Below are 13,488 nucleotides of genomic sequence, written 5' to 3'. Positions count from 1 at the left end.
CTAATCCTAATCCTAATCCTAATCCTAATCCTAATCCTAATCCTAATCCTAATCCTAATCCTAATCCTAATCCTAATCCTAATCCTAATCCTAATCCTAATCCTAATCCTAATCCTAATCCTAATCCTAATCCTAATCCTAATCCTAATCCTAATCCTAATCCTAATCCTAATCCTAATCCTAATCCTAATCCTAATCCTAATCCTAATCCTAATCCTAATCCTAATCCTAATCCTAATCCTAATCCTAATCCTAATCCTAATCCTAATCCTAATCCTAATCCTAATCCTAATCCTAATCCTAATCCTAATCCTAATCCTAATCCTAATCCTAATCCTAATCCTAATCCTAATCCTAATCCTAATCCTAATCCTAATCCTAATCCTAATCCTAATCCTAATCCTAATCCTAATCCTAATCCTAATCCTAATCCTACTTCCCCGGACTTCCCGTTTCGTTTGTTCTCACATCTTCAAAAGGCTCTATTCAATTCACATCTTCTGTAGGTATTTCGTAACCTTAAGCTGTAAATAAATTGCATTCCAGTATTTGTTTGATTCCTCCATCATAGCGACCTTCTCTTCACCTTCAATATCCTCAAAAAGTAATTCAGGAAATAGAGTCTTCCCATCTTGCCTGTAAGGTTCAAGGTTTGCACGTTGACCCGCGACCCCAGACAGATGAAACAGTCCTTCCGTCGTCTTTTTGCAATCTCCGACATACAACACTTCAAATTCCTGTTCTCCTTTCTCTCCTTTCCTGGGCGAATGCAGCACACGCTTGTCTTTCTCGCCCTTCACTGAAAGTACACCTTGATGCTTGCTCTTGCACTTCGAAAATACAACCTCCACTTCGGATTCATGGTGCTTCAACTCCAGCAGTTTACCGCCGTACGCATTGACCGTATTACTGCTCAACTTCATCCCTGAAACGTTACTCGTAAAAGGAAGCGGTACAACCAGCTTCCCTTCTTAGAGGTCTTGGCATTTGTCTGCTTTCTTCTTTTCCACCGGCGCAGTCATCGCGACGGCCAGCAACGCAGACACAATCATTCCAATCTTCATGTGCATCTTCATAGTTGTTTTAGTCGTAACAGAATAAACAAGTGAGTTTGGTTCCCGTACCGATGTCTTTGCCTACCCTCTGTCTCTTAAATAGTTTCCCATTGCACGATGTTCGGAGTAGGCACTGCGTGCTGACGTCTTGGCATGAGGGTAAATTTGTAACCTGAGCCTTCTTTGGTTTTATGTGTCGGACTTGCCTGTCCCAGCGTCCCAGTTAGTGTTTCGGATTTCCGAGGATGCTATGTGGTGCCTGTCTTTAACGCAACCTGTGGCCGAAGTGCACATGGCATACATTTACCGCCCTCATAGTATAGCATTTTGCCAGTCTCACAAGGATATGCGGCGATCGCGGAAACTCGCTCCCAAACATCTCGCACGGGCCAGAGATCGTAGTAATCAGCATGCTCCGCACCTTTCTGGAGCCAACCTACTGAAATCACTCGTGATCTCGTCTTCTATACACGATCAAAACAAATTTCTAGACGTCGAAGTGTGTTGACTATAGTAAGATTCAAGCACATCATATATTCTGTGAGCAACGAATCTTCTTTGACCATATCAAAGTTTGGAAATTAGCACGAGTCGGCAGCCGAGAACATGGCAATCGACGAAGGGCCCTCGTCGGACATCGGCGAGAACGACACGCCACCGTTGCGAGAGCCAATCGTAGGAGCAGCGACATCCTCCTCCTCACCGGCGAAGTAGATCGGCTTGCAACCCTTCTTAAGGCTGGTAAGACCGAACCACTGCTGGCGGAGCTTATCACCGGACTCGGCACAGTCCTGCAGGGTAACGGCGGGCGAGGCACCCTTGGGAAGGCTCTTGAAAGTGTGGCCGCCAATGGGACCCGGAGCGGTAACGAAGTAGTTGCCGCTAGTCACACACTTGTTCTTCTCGGAAGTGCTGCGGAGCTGGCCGAAGACGGCGTTTTCGTTCGTGCCCGTGAAGTGCTTCGGCGCCTTGCACTCGTAGAACTGCAGCTTCTCGCCCTTGTCTCCCTCCTTAAGCTTGCCTCCATCAAAAGCAAAGTGCTTCACACTGTGCTCGCCGAGAGCGCTGAGCTCCTGCTGCGAGCCGTGAGGCTTGCAGTCGAGCGAAGCGCTGGCAACGGCAGCAAGAGCAAGGACAGCAATGGCAGTGAGCTTGAACATTTTGGTGGTGGTGGAATTCAATACTGTGACTACTTTCTTCTATATATGTTCTCCCTAGGGCGCCAAGCACTTGTCAAACAGTTTCTCGCCAGTCGGGGGTCCTGAAACCTTTGTAGGGTGAGGAGTGGCATTCTCAGAATTAGTAATAATTCAGCCAATACTTGATGAGTTTTCTGGGAGTCCCCCCTGTGATAGGCCATTGCGTAAGCATTTCCCCATGTTCGATTCACGGTGTGATACGCGAAAATCGTCCAAACAATTACTCTGTGCCTTCTATGCACGGGGGTTATTCGGCAAAAACTGAGCGGGACACGAACTGGTCTAGCAGGCGGAATACCGTGCCCCAACACGGATGTATTCGAATTGCCATTGGACTGTGCCCGAGCGACAGGCACTAGACTAGGATACATCGGAACATGCTGCGCCAATTTCTGTCAGCGTCACTAGCATCAGATGACTCCAGGTAGTCGTACTTGCCAATCTGAGCGACAATGGTGAGCACGAGGATCGGTACTATCCAATCATTCAGAGTGTTCGCCTTCGGATAAACGACAGGACCGTGTATACCTTAGGCTTCAGTATTCCGTATTAGATCTATCAACAAGTGCTGCGATGTTGACATGTGTAAAGTCAGCCGTACAATGAAAAGCGGGTCACAAATGTGGCTCCATAGTTGACAACGCATTCTGATGCTGTCTATGACTACTCCATACCCTCACCACGCCTCCCAGCTTGTGCTGACCGCTAACAACGAACATGATGCACTGCGAGGTACGGACGGGGCTGTGCCTGAATGCAATTTGTTCGTGGGAAGGATTCCCGATCAGTATAGCCCGATATAGTCTACCTCAGGAAGGAAATCCATAATTGATTAAATTGTGCCAATTTGGGATGTGGAGTCGCAACTACGCCAAGCAGGTGCAATAGTTTCGTCTATACTCTGCCCATTCATACTGTGTATGGTTTCGTTTGCGCCTCCATTCGCTATATCGTGTGGTTATACAGGTCTTCTGCAGCATCTAAGCGGCAATTCCCCATTTTATTTTATTTTTAGCCTTGGCTCCTGATCCATAATACAACTCACCCTCTATAGAGACGACTCTGCAAACGATGTGATCCTTTGAGATTGGTCCCTGTCAAGATCAATGTACGCTGATCTCCGCAAATATGTGGTCGACAAATTCCCAAGTTCACACCAACGATGGATTGCACTACATAGGAGAGCATGGGAAATGAGGCCAAGGTCCATAGCTATCGTTATTAAGGAACACTACGCGCGGATCTAACGGCCGTTCTTGAGGTCACACTCCTGTGTGGAGGAGTTGCCGCCGCCATCACCGTCGCCATTACCGTCGCCATCACCGTTCTCATTACCGTTGTCGTCGCTGCCACCACCGCCGCTGCGCTATTTTTGCTTCATTTTATTAATAGGCTCGTCTGCTTGTGCCCCCGTGTGAACGTATACACGTGCCAACATGGACGGGAATGTTTTTGGTTCGTGAGGAGTGTGCGAGATCAACTGCTGAGGCTGTGTTGTTCCCTCAACAATGATTGGTAGCTTCAAACACTAGATAGGTATAGGATAACTAAGAAAGTTCGTAAGGGTAAAAGGGTACGATTTCAAACATGAATAAAACTTGTTGCGTGTGCAAGGGACCTAAATGCGCGTTTAGTTGGTAGAGCAGAGGTGGAAGTCGCCGTTGTTGTTGTTGTGGGCGACAACAGCGCAAAGGGCGTTGTTGTCAGCCGAGTAGATGGCGCGCACAGCACCGGGCTGCTCGCCGTGCTGCAGGTTGTAGGGGTGGCCGTCGGCGAAGATGGGGAGCTCAAGCATCATCGAAGCACCGTCGCAGTCGCTCGACAGGGGGATCTTCTCGTAGTTGTAGAACTGGTGGGGGTAGCTGTGACCACCAGTGCTCTGGGTGGGCGCGTTCTCGACCTGCGAGCGGATCTGGTCGACGTCAATGTCACCGCCGGTGCTCTGACCGCAGTGAGCAATGGTGTCGCGGCGGACAATGGGCGAGGCAGCGGCGAGGCCGGCGAAGGCGAGAGTAAGGGCAACAGCGAACTTCATTATGGAGGGTGTGAGGTTTGACAGACGAATCTCGGCTAGCTATATAGCATCCTACTTGGTACGCCGAATAGGAGAGTTACAAACGCCGAGCGCACGTGCGCGGAGTCTACCCCGGGTTTGGACGCCTAAAGATAGTCCGACGCAAGGTACTCGACACGCGCATCTTACCACGATGGATGGCGCATTGAATCGGGTGTTACAAGGCGAAGACGTGAATGCTGCCGCGGAAGCCGTGGCCAAGGCGACGGAGGATCCGTTTAAATTTTGGAACCAGTGGTTCGACTGTGCTGCGCACCACGCCGATGCCCAGGACCGCTTGATTGCTCTGGTGCAGGCGTTGCAGAAGCACGATGTAGGCACTATTGATGACCAGAAGCTCTGGGGAGACCTTCCTCGTCTTCCCTGGTCGATGCGCGAGAGCTTCCAACGTATGTCCTATCGTGCTGACCCTAGTGTATGACAATGAGGCCAAGCCCGAACAGCTCATCAACATTTCGGCCATGTTTGCCAAGTGCGCCCACGCTCATGTTGCAAACACACTCATGTTTGCAGTAGTTCTGTTCCGTGGTGTCCTGGAAGAAGAGAAGGAGCCAAAGGACCTCGATGCGCGCCTCCAGGCTCTCATTGCGTGGGTGGATGGCGCAGGCAAGGAACTGTACAACGACGGCAAACAGCACGGCGGATCTTCGGCAATCGCAAAGGGTGGTGATCTCTGGAAGGGCGCACCCGGATTCAGCAAAGAGCGCTGGGTCTTTTGGAAGGAGCGTCTTCAATCCATGCACACTGATACAAGCCAGAAGCTACTCAAGGCAATGGAGGCCACTGAAACTGCTTGAATGTGCCGCAAACGACACAAGGAAGGCTTTTAATGTGGCAGGTGGAATGGCGACGAAACGCACAAATGCCAAATCACCTCCGCACTTCGCACGTGCCACCTTACACTCCCTGGGCGGACGGTCTCTGTCGAGTCATCTGGCAGAATAAGGACAGCCCTTTCTAAGGACCAAAATATACCAATTTGACGCGTTATAACTTGAACATAGTACCATTTTCAATATTCTGTTTTCCAGTAACTCGGCCTCGGACGTACAAAAGATATAACATAGGCGACTGATTATTCTTAGGCAATACTTCCATCACAGGTACTTAATACTAAATATGTTTCATTCCCAATTGTACCCAGTTTGCGACTTCATATATACCACCCATATCCACAATCTCATACCGAGAAGTGAGCCATTCAAGGATACTTTCACGGTACTATTACCGATTTTGAACGCTGCTCAAATGGAACCATGTCGTCTCTGGCATCGCTTGAGTATTCCATTGAGAAAGGAACGATCACCGCCAGGCCAGTGGTAAGCATGTTGCATAATAAAGACGTAGGCTCCATTCCTTTGCCTCTCGCACCAGTTTTGAAGGGCTTTTCTTTTTTTTTCTTAAAAAAAAGGTCGAAGCCAAGCGATTAAGTTAAATTGTCCCAAACAGCCCGCAGAAAGCCTCTGGTCCGAGAGCACTCCGCTTTCGATGTCAGCTCGCCGGGAAGACTCGTTACCATAGGTTGTCCGTAGACATTTTTCCACAGCTCAGCCGTAGGAACCATGGAGAATGCGTTCACTAAAGGTTCCTCTTCTGGGGCATTGTCAACAATGAATCCCACATGGCGGGCACAGTCATTTCTGTAATCGGGGCACAACATGTGGCTGTACCATGCGAACTGAATGTCGCGAGTTGTTTCGAGTGAACGACGAGCAAAGCGCACCAAACTGAGCCAGGCACAGTACCGACGAGCACAAAAAGTATGAGGTGCAGTTGCTGGAGCAAGGAGCCAATTATTTTTCTTGACCGCCACAATCAAATCTAGGGTGCGCTGTGTCGCACGGGCCACATCAAAGCTCATGTCCACGACCGGGTTTGCTTTGCGATAGTAGCAAAACACGGCAGCGACAGTTTTCTCCAGATCCCTTTCTTGACTGCGACTTCGCTCTGGAGTCGAATCACGCATGATATGCAAGACATTGCGCTCAATTCGATCAATATCGTACGAATTGGCCATACCTAGTTCTGTGGGTGCCAACAGACCCGAATGGATCTTACCAAAACGGTCCGTATAGTAGTCCTTCAACAGTTTGCCATTCTTGTCCGTGTTTGCAATCAAAATGGAACGCTCGTGTTTGACAATACGCATCAGAACCTCCATATGGGAATCTTTGCTCTTTTCCCCCGCCCGGCTGACAACGCCGCCACGCAGCCGGTATCCGTCCCGGTCATTACCGCCTTCGGCCCAACGTGTGAGTTCATGAATAAACTGGAAACCAAGGACGTTACTTCGCGCATATTGCTTAAAACATTCTTGGCAAGTTGCGGTCCAATCCGAACCAACCGTCATCCAGGAGACCAAGTTCGAGGTAGAGCAGTAGGGGCAGATCATGGGGCATCCATCGGCAGCTTCACTTGTATCCTTCTCTAATGGATTGAATGGCATCCCGGTTAATTCCTCAAACTGCTTCGTGGCATCCGGAGCATACAATGTCCAGCTCGACACATCCAAAACGTCTACCAGTGGACACAGCGGGTACTGATACTGGCCCAACGTAGCACAGCTCGTAGAGCGTAGAACATCTTCTTGGTATCGAAGAGGATGCGTAAGGTATGTATCTACTGTTAACAATCAATGTACGTACACCAAATGAACGCGACGTCCAAGGGGGGAAGCAAGTCAGGTTGCACTCGCACGGGCTTTTCTGAATCTGTCTTGGGCAAGACGTGCTTGGCATAGGCAACGGTGCGGAACATGGCTTTGTGTACAAAAGCATCCCAGCTCACGCCGTCTCTTTTGGGCATATTGTCGTAGGACGGTGGGGCATCTGCGGTAACTTGTTGGTGCAGCATGTCGAAGCATTGCAAGAGCCACAAGTGACGTTCTAACGTGCAAGCCGAGGACATCACTGGAAGGCGCTTTGCGCGCTCCACTACTGGCACCCTACCAGAGAAGGGAGCAAGAGTATCCATGAGGATGGCCCTTGCTGGTCCCTGGGTATTTAAGTGCCCAATACGCATATGGCCCATTCGCCGCATTTAAGGTGACTCATTATTTGGCGTTCATTATCCGCCACCTTTATGTCCGGCCTGCAGGTCAAAGTCGTAATTACGCCCTCTCGCTTGGCATTCCTGTGGGGTGATTCTTGTTTTCGCTCCCAGGTGCAGTTCGAAATCACGAGTCATGGAGTTATACATAGCATGCGTCGTAACTCCTCACGCAGAACATTCAAGCCCAAAAAAAGGCCGCGGGAAGGGACACATGAGCACGGAAACATCGTTAAAACTACAAAATGGTATATAACACTTTAGACAAGTTTGCCCTTGAGGTCCTCGCGACGCGAGGAGCTGTTGGGGTCGTAGTAAGGGCGCTCACCGCACGAAACAGCACGCACGCCAGAGCGAGCACCAAGTTCAAAGTAATCAGGCGTAGCCGCGTGGAAGGTCGAACGGTTGTCCCAGATCGCAAGGTCGTTCTTGCCCCAGCGGTAGCGCAGCTGAGTAGTATGGTTCTGCGTGACAAGGTCACGCACATAGCGCTTGAGCATGTCGCTCTCGTCACGCGTCACGTCAAGCACGCGGTCAAAGTGGTGGCCAATGCCGAACACCGACTTCCAGCCGGTGACCGGGTTGGTACGCACAAGAGGGTGCTCAGTCGAAAGGCTCTGGCCAACGTTGTCAGCCGCACCACGGGGGCCCGCGTGAAGGTTGTAACCGTGACGGAGGGCCGAGTCGACAAACTCGTAACCGAAGAAGTGGCCGCGGAGACCCTCGAGGAGCTTCTTGAAGGGGGCCGAGAGCAGGTCGTACACCTCGTAGCCGTTGGCCCAGAGGGTGTCACCGCCCGTGTGAGGCAGCGTGTGCACCTTCAGAGAGGTGTAGTCCGCCGGCACGGGCTCAAAGGCAATGTCACTGTGCCACTCGTCAGCACCCGAGCGAGGACCGACATCCAGCTGGCGGTGCAGGTTGCTCGAGATGACACTGATCTCATTGTCCTTGTTGCTAGTGCCCTTCTCGTCGACAATCTGATCCTTGCCCTCGCGCTCGGCGTTGTAGACAGGGTGGATGTGAAGGCCCGAGCTAGCAGGCTTGCCAGTCAGGTGGCCCAGACGGTCCGTGACAAACTTCTGGTCTTCAGGAGAGAGGTCCTGGTTCTTGAAGAAGACCACACCACGGCGCGAGATGATGATGGCGAGGTCGCGAATGAGCTCATCTGCCTTCTCGTGGTGCACCAGATCGCTGAGCTGGAGAGTGGGGTAGGTGCGGCCGAGACCAGGCGTGAGCTCGTCAAACTCGTAGAGCGAGTCGAGGAGGCCCGACACCTGGAGTGGGGCACGAGGGCCAATGGAGGAGTCAGACTGGGGGGCGGTAGGGGCAGCCACCTTGGCACCCTTGGTAGGGGCGGGGGTCGCCTCAAAGCTAGGAAGAACTTCTGCTGCAGGTGCCATTGTGTTGTGATGTCGGTACTACCTACATTCTACCCCTTGTTTTATAGGTATACACTCATCCCCGGATCCCCTCTACACACGACCCGTCCCAACCGCTTGCGTGCGACGGACAGCAATGACAAAATTGCGAACGCGCGATAACACCATCGAACAAGTACATCCTCCACAAAAATATCAGCGCAAGCACGCAATTGCGAGGCGAATGGCTGCCCCTATTGCACCATCCCTCCACATATGTGTGCGGCTTTACTAGACTTGGTGCGTCCAAAGGCCAAAATGCGCGCACGGAGTCTCACCGCCACTGCGCTCAAGGCTAGATAGGGTCAGCTGGGTACAAGACCCAGTCCAGCGCTCCAAGGCCGATGACGTGCTTTCGCTAAACCCGTCAGTGCGGACGACGGATCGATATTGCGGTCATTAGTGTCGCCCCTCATGCGCGAATCAGAACGTGGGGTGAATGTGCGTCGTAAATTGCGCTCGCACGGCCGGCGGTTAAACTGTACTGATCGATCTCGATCCTACTACGCCTATTTTAACCATAGATTATCACCATGGTGCAATAACATTGACGATCTATGATGGGCGGTGAGACGAGCCTTTTCCAGCACAAGAGTCGATTGCGTGGTCACTTGTAGATTTTCGAGATTACCTTTTGCATTGGACTACACTTGTCATAGATGGATGGCACATACTATCCGATCCATACAACTCGTGCATAGCTGCTCCACGCCTTGCGCAGAGACGCGTCTTTCGACCTCCAGTGTGGTCCGTGCGAGTTGATTCCTTCCGACTTGGATGGATGCTAGGCCCCAGCTCCTTCACTAAGTCATCCGCAGCACAGGGAAGCACTTTTATGGGGCCCTACTCGGCCGTCAGTACGCGACTCCAGAGAGTGCTCCGCCGCGCTGCGCTTTGGGGACCTGCTCACACGCGGAGGGACATCTTCCTCGGCCGAGGGCCTCGCCAGTGGTTTGTGCGCGCCCCGCGCCCCTCGCCACTCAACGTTTCGACATCATGGAGTACGCCAACCTCGGAAACTCTGGCTTGAAGGTCTCTCGTGTCATTCTGGGCTGCATGACCTTTGGCTCCAAGCAGTGGGTGGACTGGATCTTGGACGAAGAAGAGTCGCTCCCTATTTTCGAGCATGCGTACAAGATGGGCATCAACACCTGGGACACTGCCGATGTGTACAGCAACGGCAAGTCGGAAGAGATTGTCGGCAAGGCGCTCAAGAAGTACAACATTCCCCGTAACCGTGTCGTGCTCCTGAGCAAGTGTTTCTTCCCTGTGAACGAGGATGGCGACGAGCCACTCTTCGGCCAGAAGAACGACGGTCCTCTTGTTAACCTTTCGGGTCTGTCGCGCAAGCATATCTTTGATGCTGTCGAGGCGAGTGTCAAGCGTCTCGGCACCTACATTGACGTGCTCCAGATCCACCGTCTGGACCGTGAGACCCCCAGCGAAGAGATCATGAAGGCGCTGAACGACGTGATCGAAAAGGGCTGGGTGCGCTACATTGGCGCAAGCTCGATGCTGGCTTGGGAGTTCCAGCGCCTGCAGAACGTGGCTGAAAAGCACGGTTGGCACAAGTTTATTTCGATGCAGAACTTGTACAACCTGATTTACCGCGAGGAGGAGCGCGAGATGATCCCATACTGCAAGGCGACCGGTGTCGGTATTATCCCTTGGTATGCCGTTGCCGCTGGCATTCTTACTCGCCCTTGGGACGACCACTCTACGGAGCGCGCTCAAAAGGATGATTTCATGAAGTCGATCATGCGCAGGACCTCGACTTCTGCTGACCATGAAGTGGTAAACCGCGTGGAAGAGCTCGCAAAGAAGAAGAACGTGGCTATGGCGCAGATCTCGATTGCGTGGCTGCTGAGCAAGGGTGCGAACCCGCTTCTGGGCCTGAGCAAGCCGGAGCGCATAGACCAGGCTGTAGAGGCGCTCAAGGTGAAGCTGACCGACGACGAGGTCAAGTACCTAGAGGAGCCTTATCAGCCCAAGCCCGTTGTCGGTGTCGGCCTCTAAGTAGGAGCTCTACGAGTAGGCTTTCCAAGCAATTTATCTTGGACGATTCCCGAAGACTTCCCGCACGGACCGCATGTCACTCCGTGGAGGCTCGGCCGAACCAAGCCTGAGACGCTGTCGAGGTGAATTTTGGTGCGTAGTCCAGGCTCTCGGTGCGAACTCTGTGGAGGCTCGGCCGAACCAAGCCTGAGACGCTGTCGAGGTGAATTTTGGTGCGTAGTCCAGGCTCTCGGTGCGAACTCCGTGGAGGCTCGGCCGAACCAAGCCTGAGGAGACGCTGTCGAGGCGGATTTTGGTGCGTTGTCCAGGCTCTCGGTGCGGGCTCCGTGGAACTGGTCTCATGTCGGCCGAAGAAAAGTCCGTGGATGGTCTGTGCAACCCCCTCGGGATGCCTTTCGAAGGCGCGACAAAGATCCCGCCCGTTTTGAGTCAAATGTATAAAAGATGATAGGAAATGTCCGTTTCAAACCCATCCACTCAACATGGAATACACCAACCTCGGCAACTCTGGTCTGAAGATCTCCCGCGTCATCCTCGGCTGCATGACCTTTGGGTCAGACAAGTGGCAGGACTGGGTGATGAACGAAGACGAGTCCCTCCCTATCTTTGAGCATGCCTACAAGATGGGCCTCAACACTTGGGACACTGCTGATGCGTACAGCAACGGCAAGTCGGAAGAGATTGTTGGCAAGGCGCTCAAGAAGTACAACATCCCCCGCAACCGCGTCGTTCTTCTTACCAAGTGCTTCTTCGCTGTGAACGAGGACAGTGAAGATGCCGTGCTGATGGAGAAGAACGATGGAGCGTACGTCAACCGCATGGGTCTCTCGCGTAAACACATCTTTGACGCCGTCGAGGCGAGTGTCAAGCGTCTCGGCACCTACATTGACGTGCTCCAGATCCACCGTCTGGACCGTGAGACCCCCAGCGAGGAGATCATGAAAGCACTGAACGACGTGATCGAAAAGGGCTGGGTGCGCTACATTGGTGCGAGCTCGATGAGCGCCTGGGAGTTCCAGCGCCTGCAGAACGTGGCTGAAAAGCACGGCTGGCACAAGTTCATCTCGATGCAGAACTTCTACAATCTTCTGTACCGGGAGGAGGAGCGTGAGATGATTCCCTACTGCAAGGCAAGTGGCGTCGGTGTTATCCCCTGGTACGCTGTTGCCGCTGGTGTCCTCACTCGCCCTTGGGGCGACAACTCTACGGACCGTGCCCAGAAGGATGGCATGATGAAGATGATTATGAGCGCCAATTCGAGCGCTTCGGATCACGAAATCGTGAACCGCGTCGAGGAACTCTCCAAGAAGAAGGGCGTCGACATGGCACAAATCTCGATTGCGTGGCTGCTGAGCAAGGGCGTGAACCCTCTGCTGGGTCTCAGCAAGCCGGAGCGCATTGACCAGGCTGTGGAGGCGCTGAAGGTGAAGCTTACCGAGGACGAGGTCAAATACCTCGACGAACCCTACCAGGCGAAGCCCGTGGCCAACGTAAACGGTTAATGTTGTACTAGACGATAGACGATGGAATACACAATGTTGCTTAAAAAAGCCGGTCCGTGCATAATCCCCCAAAAAGTTAATTGCCCATCCACCCCTGACCGACCAACCACGATGGAGTACGCAAAGTAGGTGGCCGGCGCTGACACTAGTCTCGGAAACTCTGGCCTAAAGGTGTCCAAGATTATCCTTGGGTGCATGTCGTATGGCACACCCGAGTGGCAGGACTGGGTGCTGAATGAAGAAGAATCGCTGCCCCTCCTGGAATACGCCTACCAGAAAGGCATCAACACCTGGGACACGGCTGATGTGTACAGCATGGGCAAGTCGGAAGAGATTGTTGGCAAAGCGCTGAAGAAGTACAACATTCCCCGCAACCGTGTGGTGATTCTGTCCAAGTGCTACTTTGGCGTGTCCGATGACGGTTCGTTCCCTCCCATCGCGCAGATGACGTCGAACGATGGCCCGATGGTGAACCGTGTGGGCCTCTCGCGAAAGCACATCTTTGACGCCGTCGAGGCCAGTGTCGAACGCCTTGGAACGTACATCGACGTGCTCCAAATCCACCGTCTCGATCGCGAAACTCCCAAAGAAGAAATTATGCGCGCATTGAACGACGTAATTGAGAAAGGCTGGGTCCGCTACATTGGAGCCAGTTCGATGGCTGCATGGGAGTTCCAGCAGCTGCAAAACATTGCCGATAAACATGGATGGCACAAGTTTATTTCGATGCAGAACTACTACAACCTGCTGTACCGCGAAGAAGAGCGCGAAATGATCCCCTACTGTCAGGCCACTGGCGTTGGCCTCGTGCCGTGGTCGCCGGTGGCGCGCGGCGTATTGACGCGTGCGTGGTCCGAGCGTTCCACGACGCGCGAGCAGTCGGATGCCATGCTGAAAAACATGATCCGTTCGCGCGAGTCGGAAGTCGACAAGCAGATTGTCAACCGTGTCGAGGAGGTGGCTGCGAAGAAAGGCGTCCCTATGGCCCAAGTGGCCATTGCCTGGAGTCTATCCAAGCAGGGCGTCTACCCTATCATGGGCCTGAGCAAGAAAGAGCGCATTGACCAGGCCATCGACGCTGTCAAGGTCAAGCTTTCTGACGAAGAGATTGCGTACCTCGAGGCGCCCTACCAGCCCAAGGTCGTCCAAGGCTATTAGCGCCGTAGTTGCCACCCC

The 13,488-nt window shown here is 52.6% G+C and overlaps 7 protein-coding genes across 7 annotated transcripts; 4 read left to right on the top strand and 3 right to left on the bottom strand.

The window, feature by feature from the left end:
* Positions 1–1,636: 1,636 nt before the first annotated feature.
* On the bottom strand, positions 1,637–2,215 carry MJAP1_003155 (uncharacterized protein; the record flags this gene model as incomplete). Its single annotated transcript, XM_060267083.1, has 1 exon — positions 1,637–2,215. The coding sequence occupies one exon, from the start codon at positions 2,213–2,215 to the stop codon at positions 1,637–1,639; it is 579 nt and encodes a 192-aa protein (XP_060123066.1).
* Positions 2,216–3,884: 1,669 nt separating this feature from the next.
* MJAP1_003154 (ribotoxin) lies at positions 3,885–4,289 on the bottom strand (the record flags this gene model as incomplete). Its single annotated transcript, XM_060267082.1, has 1 exon — positions 3,885–4,289. One exon carries the CDS (start codon positions 4,287–4,289, stop codon positions 3,885–3,887), a length of 405 nt encoding a protein of 134 aa, XP_060123065.1.
* Positions 4,290–4,461: 172 nt separating this feature from the next.
* MJAP1_003153 (uncharacterized protein) lies at positions 4,462–5,125 on the top strand (the record flags this gene model as incomplete). The annotated part of the gene is made up of 2 exons (XM_060267081.1): positions 4,462–4,717; positions 4,743–5,125. The coding sequence occupies 2 exons, from the start codon at positions 4,462–4,464 to the stop codon at positions 5,123–5,125; spliced, it is 639 nt and encodes a 212-aa protein (XP_060123064.1).
* Positions 5,126–7,636: 2,511 nt separating this feature from the next.
* MJAP1_003152 (uncharacterized protein) lies at positions 7,637–8,776 on the bottom strand (the record flags this gene model as incomplete). The annotated part of the gene is made up of 1 exon (XM_060267080.1): positions 7,637–8,776. One exon carries the CDS (start codon positions 8,774–8,776, stop codon positions 7,637–7,639), a length of 1,140 nt encoding a protein of 379 aa, XP_060123063.1.
* Positions 8,777–9,790: 1,014 nt separating this feature from the next.
* Positions 9,791–10,810, top strand: MJAP1_003151 (versiconal hemiacetal acetate reductase; the record flags this gene model as incomplete). The annotated part of the gene is made up of 1 exon (XM_060267079.1): positions 9,791–10,810. One exon carries the CDS (start codon positions 9,791–9,793, stop codon positions 10,808–10,810), a length of 1,020 nt encoding a protein of 339 aa, XP_060123062.1.
* A 482-nt stretch (positions 10,811–11,292) lies between these two features.
* On the top strand, positions 11,293–12,312 carry MJAP1_003150 (uncharacterized protein; the record flags this gene model as incomplete). Its single annotated transcript, XM_060267078.1, has 1 exon — positions 11,293–12,312. The coding sequence occupies one exon, from the start codon at positions 11,293–11,295 to the stop codon at positions 12,310–12,312; it is 1,020 nt and encodes a 339-aa protein (XP_060123061.1).
* A 111-nt stretch (positions 12,313–12,423) lies between these two features.
* On the top strand, positions 12,424–13,470 carry MJAP1_003149 (versiconal hemiacetal acetate reductase; the record flags this gene model as incomplete). The annotated part of the gene is made up of 2 exons (XM_060267077.1): positions 12,424–12,437; positions 12,462–13,470. The coding sequence occupies 2 exons, from the start codon at positions 12,424–12,426 to the stop codon at positions 13,468–13,470; spliced, it is 1,023 nt and encodes a 340-aa protein (XP_060123060.1).
* Positions 13,471–13,488: the final 18 nt, after the last annotated feature.

This window comes from Malassezia japonica, chromosome 5 (genome assembly GCF_029542785.1).
Source record: "Malassezia japonica chromosome 5, complete sequence".
Lineage (NCBI taxonomy): Eukaryota > Fungi > Basidiomycota > Malasseziomycetes > Malasseziales > Malasseziaceae > Malassezia > Malassezia japonica.
The sequence above is the reverse complement of the archived record's forward strand: the minus strand, read 5'-3'. Positions and strand labels throughout refer to the sequence as shown.